The following is a 12,726-nucleotide window of genomic DNA, read 5'->3' on the forward strand; positions in this document are numbered from 1 at the left end:
CAGATCCTGCTCAGAGAGCCCCAGTTTATAAACTCCACCAGCAGCAGATTTGAATTTAGAATGGAAAATGAATGAGTTTTATGCTAAACAATATTAGTGCGTTGTGACAAACCGAATCACATGGATTCATTCGCGAATCAAAACAAATCGCACAGTTTCAAAAATAAAATCCCATATTATAAGCTTGTTTTTACTTCGTTTGTAAACATTTTAAATGTAAACATGCTGTCTAGCCTCAAATACTTAACTATAATTTGGGTATCTTGGATGGTCAGTCCTGGCATCCATAGCTCGGTCTGTGTATTTGGGTGGTTATTTCTCCAGGCCCATCCCCCAGCATTTTACCAAAACAGAGGTGGGAGTATATGTTATTGTTTCAACTGCAGCTTGCCCCTTTTAAGTTTGTGTATGAACTCTATTTAGTCTTGGTATATTGTTTTTCAGCAGAAAGTTTGAAATGGCTGGCGATCGTTTTTTAAAGTGTCTTTCTCTACCCATCTCTCGTTCTCTCGCCCTCCTATCTCTCCCTTGTTCTCGCTTTCTTCTCTCTCCCCCTCCCCCCTCTCTCCCAGGCTCTGGAAGAGGAGCTGACCCAGAGGAAGAGGGAACAGGAGGTGTTCTTTAAGATGAGTGAGAACTCTGAGTGCCTGAGCCCCAGCTCCCCAAACAAACTCACCAAGTTCCTCCCTTACTCTGAATCCTCTACCACGTAGACTGGCATCTCACCCCCCCCCCCAAACACCCTTATCCCACACCATGCCCAGAAGGACCACTGTCAGCTTCCTCATTCCTCCTGAACTTTTATTTCATTTTTAAGGAATAGTTATGTTTTAAGTCCTGTTTATAAGATTTTATCATTTTATTAACCCAAGATGGCAAAGATTGGTCATATTTTCTTTGAGGATTGTCTTTAACTCCACATGTGCATCAGGCTGCTTGATAGTTAGGGTGTTCTTCATCCATGCAGTGTTTCCTTTTTCATTCTTATTAATATTGCCTCCAGCACCAAATTGACTCAGATCCCCATTGGTTTGTCTACCCAATAAGCATGAGACTAACCTAATAGTTAAGGGTGTGGTGGGGAGATGCATCCCATATCCCAAAGAGGGTCAGTTGAGAAGCAGTAGTTTAGGTGCAATGTGGAACACAAGAACAAAATGTACTTCAGACAATGCTGTGTTGGTGGGAGCCAATGAAAACACACTTTTGTTTCACTGCAATATCAGTCTCCTTCCAAAGAGTTTCTCGCTTAATGAACACACCCAAGTATGGCGCACATAAAGTCAGCAAAAGAAGAAACGTCAACTGCCTTTATTTTCAGAAAACGTCACATGTAAATATTTGTATGAACATAAGCTTAAACAACTGAGACATAAACTGAACAAGTTCCACAGACAGGTGACTAACATAAATTGAATGGGGGGGGGGGGTGTGTGTGTGTCAAAATAAAACAAGACAGTAACTGGTGTGGCCACCAGCTGCATTAAGTACTGCAGTGCATCTCATGGACTGTACCAGATTTGCCAGTTCTTGCTGTGAGATGTTACCCCACTCTTTCACGAAGGCACCTGCCATTTCCCAGACATTTCTGGGGGGGAAAGGCCCTAGCCCTCACCCTCTGATACAACAGGTCCCAGACGTGGACATTGGGAGTGAGATCCGGGCTCTTCACAGGCCATGGCAGAACACTGACATTCTAGTCTTGCAGGAAATCACACACAGAATGAGTAGAATGGCTAGTGGCATTGTCATGTCAGGATGAGTCTGCAGGAAGGGTACCACATGAAGGAGGAGGTTGTCTTCCCTGTAACGCACAGAGTTAAGATTGCCTGCAATGACGACAAGCTCAGTCCGATGATACTGTGACACACCGCCCCAGACCATGACGGACCCTCCACCTTCAAATTGATCCTGCTCCAGAGTACAGGCCTCTATGTAACTCTCATTCCTTCGACAATAAATGTGAATCCGACCACCGACACTGGTGAGACAAAACCACGACTCGTCTGTGAAGAGCACTTTTTGCCAGTCCTGTCTGGTCCAGCGACGGTGGGTTTGTGCCCATAGGCGACGTTGTTGCCAGTGATGTCTGGTGAGGACCTGCCTTACAACAGGCCTACAAGCCCTCAGCCCAGCCTCTCTCAGCCTATTGCGGACAGTCTGAGCACTGATGGCAGGATTGTGTGTTCCTGGTGTAACTCGGGCAGTTGTTGTTGCCATCCTGTACCTGTCCTGCAGGTGTGATGTTCGGATGTACCGATCCTGTGCAGGTGTTACACGTGGTCTGCCACTGCGAGGACGGACAGCTGATTGTCCTGTCTCCCTGTAGCGCTGTCTTAGGCGTCTCACAGTACGGACATTGCAATTTATTGCCCTGGTCACATCTGCAGTCCTCATGCCTCATTGCAGCATGCCTAAGGCTTGTTCACACAGATGATCAGGGACCCTGCGCATCTTTCTTTTGGTGTTTTTCAGAGTCAGTAGAAAGGCCTCTTTAGTGTCCTAAGTTTTCAGAACTGTGACCTTAATTGCCTACCGTCTGTAAGCTGATAGTCTTAATGACCGTTCCACAGGTGCATGTTCCTTGAACAAGCATGGGAAACAGTCACCCTTTACAGTGAATATATTTTGATTTTTACGAATTCTCTGAAAGACGGGGTCCTGAAAACAGGACGTTTCTTTTTTTGCTGAGTTTATCAAGTTGACAAATTTTCTTTTGACATTTCTTTATTACTTTACAAAGATCAGCACAATTCACTTTATTTCTGTTAACACAGTGAATTAATAGAATTCCCAGCGAAATCAGTTTAACTAACTTGGACTGTAAGTCGCTTTTGATAAAAACATCTGCTAAATGGCATATTGTATTATATATTAACTTAAAATTGCATTAAAATGCTCAGATCATTTGCCCTTGTTTCGATCAGAATAGAGCCCTAGTTTTCCAATTTGAGATAAGCTTAAACACGTAATGAATACATGAGAAGTCAGGGAAAAGTAATTTGTAGTCCAATTTGTTTTTGTTTTTTAATTTGAGGGTTGAAGAAAATTGATTTTTTTTTTGAGTTGATTGTGTTCATGTCTCAAATGTTTTTCTGTGCTGCATTTTTACTGTAAAGGCAATACTAGCACACTGGATGGGAACTAAAAGGCAAAGTGGAATACTGTCTTTGTAGGAATCTTAAGAGATAAGTTTTACATTTAAATAAGGGTATTGGGTTTATTTTCCATTGTTTGTTGATAATACATGTACTGTCTGCTAACGAAAGTGCAATATGTAATTTTTCCTCCACCAAATGTGCCTTTCTTTGCACTGAGGAGTATATTAAGTTATGAGGTAGTGCATCGGAGCTGTTTTGCAGTTAATATGTATCCTGCTGCTTTTGAAAATGGGGCTTGTTTTCTTGACCAATTAGACCTGTTAGATCACTGGAGGCCCAAGTGGCTGCGGATATTCGCTCTTCCCTTCTACTTGATTGATAAATGAAGGTCACTGATTAGTAAGGAACTCCCCACACCTGGTTGTATAAGTCTTAATTCAAAGGAAAAGCCAGCAGGCGCTAGGCCCTCCATGGAATGGGTTTGACAGCGCTGTGTTAATCTACAGTAATTTGGTCAACTGTCAGGTACAACTACTCTCTCAAGATGTATTTTAATTTGTTTGTTTTTTCTCTTTTCTGTTGTCATTTGCAATGACTGTCTTTTTCTGTCTCTGTTTACCCTTTTTTTTTTTAAAGTTTATTTTGTAAGGGGTGTGAGTGAATGACTGTTCAGCAGAAGGAACCATTGTTGTACATGAGTCTAATAATAAATGCAAACGTTCTAATGTCTACGCTTGTCCTCAAGTAAGTAATTCTAGCAGAGCCACAATGGCCGACACCCGCATAAACTGTCAAATCCATGTGGCCCCCGGCTTTATACCTAAAGCGTACATTGCCATTGACTGCACAGAGTTGCATTAATGAGAAATCCCATGCAGCCTTGTTTATAAGTTCGAACATTGGAATGTGATCTGTAAGTTAAACATTGATTAGGCTGATAGAAATCCTCATTTTGTTGACTGGTTTTCAATTTGAGCGTCATTTCTATATACCTACACGTTCTTGTTCTGAACTTCTAAAGCGAGTGGGATGGGTGTGGCTTCATGACAATGAAGAGCAGCTGCTCAACCGATTTTGACAGCCCCAATGCAGTGTCTGCTATCAGTGGTTAACTCTTGATCTAGGTTGCATACGTTTCCTCAAAATAAAGGAACCTTTCCAAGGAAAACCAAGATACCATGTAACTTTAAAAAAAAAAAGTTTATTGACTTAATATGAAAGAGAACCATGAGGGGAAATACACAAGTATTACAAATACATTACAGGACTAAGATGGGATATGCGCAATATGTCAGCGGGAAAGGTGTTTATGCTGCATATCTCAGAATAAAGAATGAGCAGTTTTCTTTTGATACATTTTCAAATTAAATTGACCAGTTTAGGGTAAAGCATTACTTATAGCAAGAAGACAATCCATACTGTTTTATTGTAGCGTTGACATCCCTGTGTGCCTTTCCTTATGCTTCAGTAACCAAACTGTTGAATGCATGTCTTTCCAACCCATACCCTAACCCAATCTAGGTTTCACTCACATTCCACTAACTCAGGTCTTACTCAATGAGTTGACACTAGTGTTGATCATTACAAATCTGACATGAATATCATTACTTGTGTACTATGCACACTGCCAAAGACGGAAAACTCCAAGTTACTTATAGTAACATAGTATCCAAGCAACTAGGAGCAGAATCAGATCAACCATATTCTGAGATTCTCCAATTAACCTGAGCTACAGGCACTCCCAGCCTTGTCAGTGTGTCTCCTAGGAGACCAACCCTCTTTCTCCATGACCATGGCCCAGTTTCCCAGAAGTATCTTAAGGCTAAGTTTGTTAGATCCTTCGTAGTAGCCATTGTTACTAGTCACACTTAAAGGCTTGTTAGGCCTATTTACCGACTGCCTCACACCACTTAAAGCCAAGTGCATCGTTACATGCTTTTTTTGTCCTTCCACGTCACTTTATACACAGAAGACCTCTGTTAAACACACAATCAATGGATTTTTATCCATCTCTGTGACCACCAATAACTTTAAATAGGCTACAAAGTGGGCAATGTCTTTGCAATTGTAACAAAATATGCTTCAAATGAAAACCAAGATGACTATAAATGAAGTACACACTACATTTGCTTATGTATTTTGATCATATTTAAATCAACATCATGTTCTATTTATCTAATCGTAGGCTAATGTCTGCTATTTCCCTCTATATATGTAATGTGTAGGAACATTAATGCAATGATGTGCCAAATCTGTGATGTAATGCATTAACGGGTAACCATTATAATAGGCCACCTCGATCTTTGCAGCCATAGGCGATATCTCTCAAGGAGCTGATCTGTCGTCCAGTATTGTGACAATTATTTTAAAGGTCAAATTTGAATGGAGAAAGCGCTTCTCTAGGATCCGCTATCTTTCTTTCGAACCTAATAGTGTCGACACGTTCCAACGACGCTCTTGCTGAATGTTCTCTCTGCGTGGTGTTTTGGGAAACACATGTTACTACTTCGGCTGTAGGAACAATGCATGATTAAGTTCCAACTACGGCAAACCAGGCCTGGCAAAGGGTGAAAAGTAAACGACAGCTGACATTACTTCATTCTAGAAGTACGATAAAACTAACTTTTGCTAAGTCTGTGCTTGAAACCAGTCAAACACTAATGTAAATGTTTTTTTTATAGTTATCACACATTTGAGCACCTTTTTTTTGTGATCCAGTAACGCTGTTTATATTTATTATTATTATTATTATTATTGCATCAATCGCAGGTCAATTCTCATATTTAGGGGCTGTATTGATAATGGTAGACCTACAGTTTATGAAATCAATAGGGTGTTTTCCACCTATTGTACTGTGAACACCAGGGAAAGGGTCCATTTTCATTTCAATTCAGTGCTTCCTGAAAGGAGTTGGACTCCAACCCTGGTATACAATGCAGCTCCCAAAGTCTTGCAGCAACCTTTTTATTTGAGTGTTTTAAAACATGGCTGTGGCTTTCAATTGTACATTCTATACTTCCTCTCCATCGGTCTATTAAGCCAGGGGTTCCCAAGCCTTTTCACTGGACATTTCTGAGAAATTATAAATACCTCTATGGTATGCAATGACAGACGAGGAAAACTGATGCGCTGCCTAATTTAAAAATTGCACCTTGTGCATTCTATTACAACGTTCAAGAGTGAGTTGAAAGACAGGGTCACTCCCCCAGTTTGGTAATCCAGATTGCAAACCTGAACTGTCTGAACGGCTGAATAATCTGAAAAGTGCACATCTGTTACAAATCAGCCGCATCAGTATTATGCAGTTCCCGAAAGAAAAATAAACGCGTTCACAAACCTGAAAAGATCTGTATAAATGTTTAGTATTAGCACTCGTCAAAAACGTTGCTTGAAGTGTTAATATTTTAGTACTTGAAAGCCAAAATGTCCTCTTGAACTCCTATTGTAACCTCCATTGCAGCCTTAGTGGAGGAGGGGTGTTCTTTGAGGAATCTTGAGTATCCATGGCCTTCTGCCTTAGGCTGGTTTTGGCTGTTTGTTTTGTGATTATCTCAGCCAGTATTCAAAGATTCTCAGAGTAGGAGTGTTGATCTAGAATCAGGTACCCCCATCCATGTAATCTTATTCATTATGATCTAAAAGGCAAAACTGATCTTAAATCAGCACTCCTAGTCAGATGCTTTGAATACGAACCCTGGTTCCTCTGGTGTATGGTCTGATTTATTTTCCAAATGCATTGCACTGTCAGTTATGACTCCACTCATTAGACTTAAGTATCTTTTGATATACTAACTGAGAAACTGACAAGCTAAATTGCATATATTTAAGCTTGAAGCACTATACTGAGGCACAATATTATAGAAGGCTTGGAAAGACATTCATCTGTTCTATTACAAAGCTTGTGATAACATTACTGTATCATAAAATTACATTATAGGCTTGTTGAGTAACATATGGCACAAAAGGTGAACAACATGAGGAACATTTGCTTGTTACGGATTTTATGCTTAGTAATTTGTAACGAGGATAAAAAGTACAAAAAAAGAACTAAACAATATGCAAAAAGACAAACATTGCTGGTTCATTCTTGCTAAACAAATGGAATTTAACAAAGTAACAAATCTCAATCAAAAAGGTACCTATAAATAAAAAGCTAATTAAATACAATTAGTAATATTTTTATTAAAAAGGCCAATAGAACCTGTTACCTAGGGTTTCTTGGTCAGGTAATTGGAGGGGATCCAGCCCTCTTTCATTGGCCCTTCTCCTAGATTTTTACAAAACCACCAGCCGCTGCTGTTCCGCTCCATCACCTCGAACATGGTGCCCTCCTTGAAGCCACCCATCTGATCGTCGCCCTCAAAGTCCGCCACGGCCAAGAACAGCTCCTCTTTACTGGGATCCTTGATCAGAGGAGGCAGCTTATCCCTCGGAGGGCCTGGTTTCTCAATCTTAACCAGGGGCTTCGGGGCCACAGGCACTTTTGCCTTGGGCTCCCCCTTGTCCTTGTCTTTAGGCGGGGGCAGCATGAAGGCCTTAGGTTTAGGGGGAGGTGGTCTGCTGAGCTGGGGGGGAGCAGGCTTGGTGTCTGGTAGCTCTTTCAGGGGAGCTTTGGTTTCTGTGGGGCTGGATGGCTCTGAGGTCTTTTTGGGTGGAGGGGGTCGCCTAGGGAGGACGGCTGGCCTCCCTGGAGGTTCTTTGGGGGGGGGGACGGCGGGTTTGGGGACATCCTGGCTCACTTGTCCGTGGCCGTTTTGCTGCTTGGGGGGGAACTTGGGCTCGTCGCTGGCCTTGCCATTGAGAGCATTGGGGGCCGGGGGCATCTTGGGGAGTGCATTGAGAGGGGGGCTGTTGGGACGCGGCATGTTTTGGAGAACATTATTAGGAGGGGGCATCTTGGGGGGTACATTACCAGGAGGCATCTTGGGTAAAGCATTATTAGGGGGGAGGTTGGGCGGCGGCATCTTGGGGAGAGCGTTGCTAGGGCCGTTGTTTGGAGCAGCGCCGTTTTGCTGGCTTGTCTCTGCTGATCCAGAGCCTGGTTCAGCTGGCTTTGAAGGCTTCAGCTTGCTCCTCAGGTTGGTGATATCCAGCTTGTTCTCAGTTGGCGGTTCTGGCTTGGCAGCTGGGACGGGTTTGGGCCGGACTATGGGTTTAGGCTTCATGAACAGTGCAGGGCCAATGGCTTCTAGTTTCTCCTCCGGTGCATCAGGCATGGGCTTGGGTGGTTGCTTAGCCACAGGTTTCAGGTTGAACTTCTTCACCTCCTTGGCGGAGACCTTGTGGCCACACTCCAGTCCCATCTCATTCTTCAAATGCAGAGGTTTGTTCGTGACCTCTCTTTTGGGCTCGGGGGGCTTGTCTGGCTTGAAGGGGGCAGCTTTGGGGGTGAGCAGGGGCATGATGACCCCCGGGGCAGGGGTTTTCAAAGGCAAGGGTTTGGATAGGTCTGGCCTGGGTTTCTCCACAGTAATCTCAATGTCCGTGCTCTTGTTGATGGACTCCCTGCGGGGTGGCAGGGCTGGCTTCTCCTCAGTCATTGGGGCAGACGGGGCTGGGGGCAGGGGAGCGGAAAAAGCAGATGCCGCCTTACTGGCACTGGACTTCCAGTCCCTGAGCTTGGGCCGGGCTACGGACTCGCTCCCCGCCATGGGTTCGTCTGGCAGCGGTTTGGACCAGCTGTCCTCTTGCCCTGCACCGCCAGCAGTGCCATCCTCCAGCTTCAGCTGGACCAAGTCGTTGGGCAGAGGTACAAGGAAGTTGGGGCGCGGGGTCAAGCTGGTCTTCTTGTATTTGTCGATGAAGGTGATAGGGGCCCAGCCCTCTTTGTCTTCAATCTGAATGTACCACCAGCCACTGGAGTTCTTCTCTATCACCTGAAAACAGAAACTAGTGAGAATTCAAGGAATCAGGAATCAATACACAGCAGGGGAAGCAGTTAATGCCCTTCCATTCAATCAAAAACGGTTCTCTAGGTTGAATTTAGTAGGCTGTTCACATTCAAGCAATAACCATCTACCAATGTGTGATGAGATGTGACGAGTCTCACCTCCACTTTGACCCCAGCCTGGAAGCTGATGCCGTCGGGGATGGTGGTCTGGAAGTCTGCGATGGTATAGAACTCCTCCTCCACCTGGGGAGGGGTGGGTGGCTTGGGCAGGTTCTGCCCCCTCGGCTAAACGGAGGGAGGGTGTGAAGAAAGAGTAAGTCAGTATCAGGTTTGACTTGTGGCAGGTCAACACAAAACAATGCAAAACTAATTTAGTCAAATGTCTTTATGAGTGCTGTTGGCGTCTCATTGTGCGGTTAACTGGTTGTAGCGGGGTACTTACGATGGTGAGATCCCTGCGTGGAGGTGGTCTCTGTCTAGCCCCTTGTTCTGTAGAGGAAAAGGCACAGCACACCTCATCAGTCTCAAAACACTGCCTGCATTGACATCGACTGCTCATATCAGGAGATATTAGTTCCAGACAGAGGGAAACCAAGGGCTTTATTCAATCTGAAAATATTCCTAAATTTAAAAGGTGATGATTGCGCCAACATTAGCAGTGTTTACCGTGAATGCAGTCTCCGCTAAAAGTGGGAACATTGCCTTTAAATTTCAACCACACTGTAAAGGTGAACTTCTGCCATACAGATTGAAGAGACCCAAAGAGAGCGAGATTACCCACTGGGCACACCACGTCATTTCAATGTGGACATTTTGGTAATGTTTGGTTGTGTTACTCTGACATTTCAACCTTTTATTCAGAAACTCATAAAGACAGACATAAGTTTGTTGAATGTGTTTTCACTATGCTTTCAACCATCTTAAAGCACAACCAAATTCAAAATGAAAAACAATACCAGAGTTTTTTTTGGGGTTGTGAAGTCATAGAAATGTGTTCTTAACTGACTTGCCTAGTTAAATAAAGGTTAATAAAAAAATCCCCAGCTTTATCCCCCTACTTTAAAATGTTGAAGTAGAGCAAATCAGCCAATGATGAAAACAAAAAAAAACTATGACAACAGGCACAACGGCGATATGAAGTCGTTTTTTTCAAAGTTGCCGAAATGCGTCAGTTTATATCAGTGCGACCATTCGATCAATATAAGCGTCACATAGCAATTAAATGATTTGTTAACCAAATTCGAAACCTTTTCATTGACCTCCGTACACCACGTCATTTCAATGTGGACATTTTGGTAATGTTTGGTTGTGTTACTCTGACATTTCAACCTTTTATTCAGAAACTCATAAAGACAGACATAAGTTTGTTGAATGTGTTTTCACTATGCTTTCAACCATCTTAAAGCACAACCAAATTCAAAATGAAAAACAATACCAGAGTTTTTTTTGGGGTTGTGAAGTCATAGAAATGTGTTCTTAACTGACTTGCCTAGTTAAATAAAGGTTAATATTCTGGGCTGAGTAAAACTTCTTGCTTTGACTCTTCGTCTCTGCCCATGGGCGCAGAGCACGCAGAGCACGCATCAATAGGTGCTGTGATTTTGTTGATTCAACTCAACTGACATTACAAAAAAATACATGAGCTACATTTAGTATTCTACCATGGAGTTTATTCCATCACAATACCAGGCAGTCATTGTGAGTATACCCATGGGTTTACCAATCAAATTGCCAGGGTTTGAGGTTCCAAGCCCATTCTATTCATCGTTTGCTACACCACCTTGCTTGTTTCAGCAAGGGGCAACAAAGTTTCATTACATTGTTAAAAGTCCATGTTATTGCAGAAACGCACGAATGCCTGGCTGTCCTGTATTCAGTGAGCTGTTCGTTCCCTATGACTTATTTTATATTCATGGCCGTCTTCATCCATAACCGGTAATTGTGCCAACCCTAGTTATCACTGCTCTTTCAACCATTTTAAAAGCACAACATAGTTCAAATAGGAATACAATGTCAGATATTTTGATTATTTATACAACAACTTAATGTGCTTATCACTGTGCTTCATCTAATAGCAGAACCACACGATCTGGATTGCAGTTGAGATTACATTAAAAGTACATAGTGCAAGTGATCAATGCGGTTCGAGATCCTGCACAGATTATTACAGCAATTGTGAAGATCTCCACAGACCTGTGACCCTTGCATTATCTTGAACATGCATACTTTCTACGATTTACATAAAGATATCTAGAATTACAATAACCTCAATGTGGCCATGGGCGCATTACTCATTTTAGCATTGAATACAAACTGTCACATGAATTTAACATACAGTTAATAGCCTAAAATTATTAACTGTATTAAAGTAATATTGAATTGTGTAAGGTTGACAACAAAACCAATTATCAACGTTTAAAGGAGGAGATGTAAAGCACAACCAAATTTCAATGGTAAAAACAATTAGATTTTTTTTGTTTAGTTGTCATTACGTTTTCAGAGAGAGTCAAACCTTATTTGATTTAGTCCAACTCTTGTAACTTAGAGTTTTGAAGATGAAGACGTGAATCCAACATATCAATTATTACATTTGTAGGCAAACTGGCATTAAAGCCAGACTAAGTCCGTGGCACAGAATGAATTATCCAACCAGAAGATACTGGATATTGAAGGAGATGTTTGTCTACAAATGAATCATTGATATGTTGGATTCACGTCTCCATCTCAACCAAACATCTAAATTAAAGAATAGGACTAAATCCAGTCAAATCAAACTTTAAATGCACTTTACGCAAAGTTTGATTTTGATTTAGTCCTTTTCGTTAACCTTAACTTTTGGTTAAAATGGAGTGAATCCAATATATTATTAACTTTAATTTTGCCTCATGCAGAGCGACACATCTCCTCTGCATAGAGTTGATCAGGCTGTTGATTGTGGTCTGTGGAATGTTGTCCCACTCCTCTTCAATGGCTGTGCGAAGTTGCTGGATATTGGCGGGAACTGGAGCACGTTGATCTAAAGAATCCCAAACAACATGCTCAAAGGGTGACACGTCTGAGTATGCAGGCCATTTTCAGCTTCCAGGAATTGTGTACCGATCCTTGCGACATGAGGCTGTACATTATCATGCTGAAACATGAGGCGATGGCGGCGAATTAATGGCACGACAATGGGCCTCAGGATCTTGTCACAGTATCTCTGTGCATTCAAATTGCCATCAATAAAATGCAATCCGTGTTTGTTGTCTGTAGCTTATGCCTGCCAATACCATAACCCCACCGCAACCATGGGGAACTCTGTTCATAACGTTGACATCAGCAAACTGCGGTTGTGAAGCCGGGCGGATGTAGTGCCAAATTCTGTAAAATGACGGATGCAGCTTATGGTAGAGAAATCAACATTCAATTGTCTGGCAACAGCTCTGGTGGACATTTCTGCAGTCAGCATGCCAATTGACAACTGCACATTTTAGAGTGGCCTTTTATCGTTCCTAGCACAAGGAGCACCTGTGTAATTGTCATGCTATTTAATCAGTTTCTTGAAATGCGACACTGGTCAGGTAGATGGATTATCTAGGCAAAAAAGTGCTCACCAACAGGGATGTAAAACAAATTGTGCACAACATTCTTAGAGAGAAGCTTTTTGTGCGTATGGAACATTTCTGGGATCTTTTATTTCAGCTCATGAAACATGGGACCAACATTTTACATGGTGGATTTCTATGTTTGTTCAGT

The 12,726-nt window shown here is 42.4% G+C and overlaps 2 protein-coding genes across 5 annotated transcripts in view; one reads left to right on the top strand and one right to left on the bottom strand.

Annotated features, from left to right (window-relative positions):
• Positions 1–1,428, top strand: part of LOC110537746 (serine/threonine-protein kinase 10) — a 40,162-nt gene extending 38,734 nt beyond the window's left edge. Inside the window, exon 19 of the mRNA XM_021624107.2 lies at positions 573–1,428. Coding sequence (XP_021479782.2) covers positions 573–713 — 141 coding nt within the window. The 3' untranslated portion in view covers positions 714–1,428. The remainder of the gene's footprint in view (positions 1–572) is intronic.
• Positions 1,429–3,721: 2,293 nt separating this feature from the next.
• The window catches only part of LOC110537747 (SH3 and PX domain-containing protein 2B), an 84,723-nt gene continuing 75,718 nt past the window's right edge, over positions 3,722–12,726 (bottom strand). For all 4 annotated transcript variants that reach the window (XM_036937766.1, XM_036937764.1, XM_036937765.1 and 1 more), the window contains 3 exons: positions 9,434–9,480; positions 9,151–9,276; positions 3,722–8,977 (listed from right to left, as the gene is read on the bottom strand). In XM_036937766.1, the coding sequence (XP_036793661.1) occupies positions 7,310–8,977; positions 9,151–9,276; positions 9,434–9,480 (1,841 nt within the window). In that variant the 3' untranslated portion in view covers positions 3,722–7,309. The remainder of the gene's footprint in view (positions 8,978–9,150; positions 9,277–9,433; positions 9,481–12,726) is intronic.

This window comes from Oncorhynchus mykiss, chromosome 12, assembly GCF_013265735.2.
Source record: "Oncorhynchus mykiss isolate Arlee chromosome 12, USDA_OmykA_1.1, whole genome shotgun sequence".
NCBI classification, from domain to species: domain Eukaryota; kingdom Metazoa; phylum Chordata; class Actinopteri; order Salmoniformes; family Salmonidae; genus Oncorhynchus; species Oncorhynchus mykiss.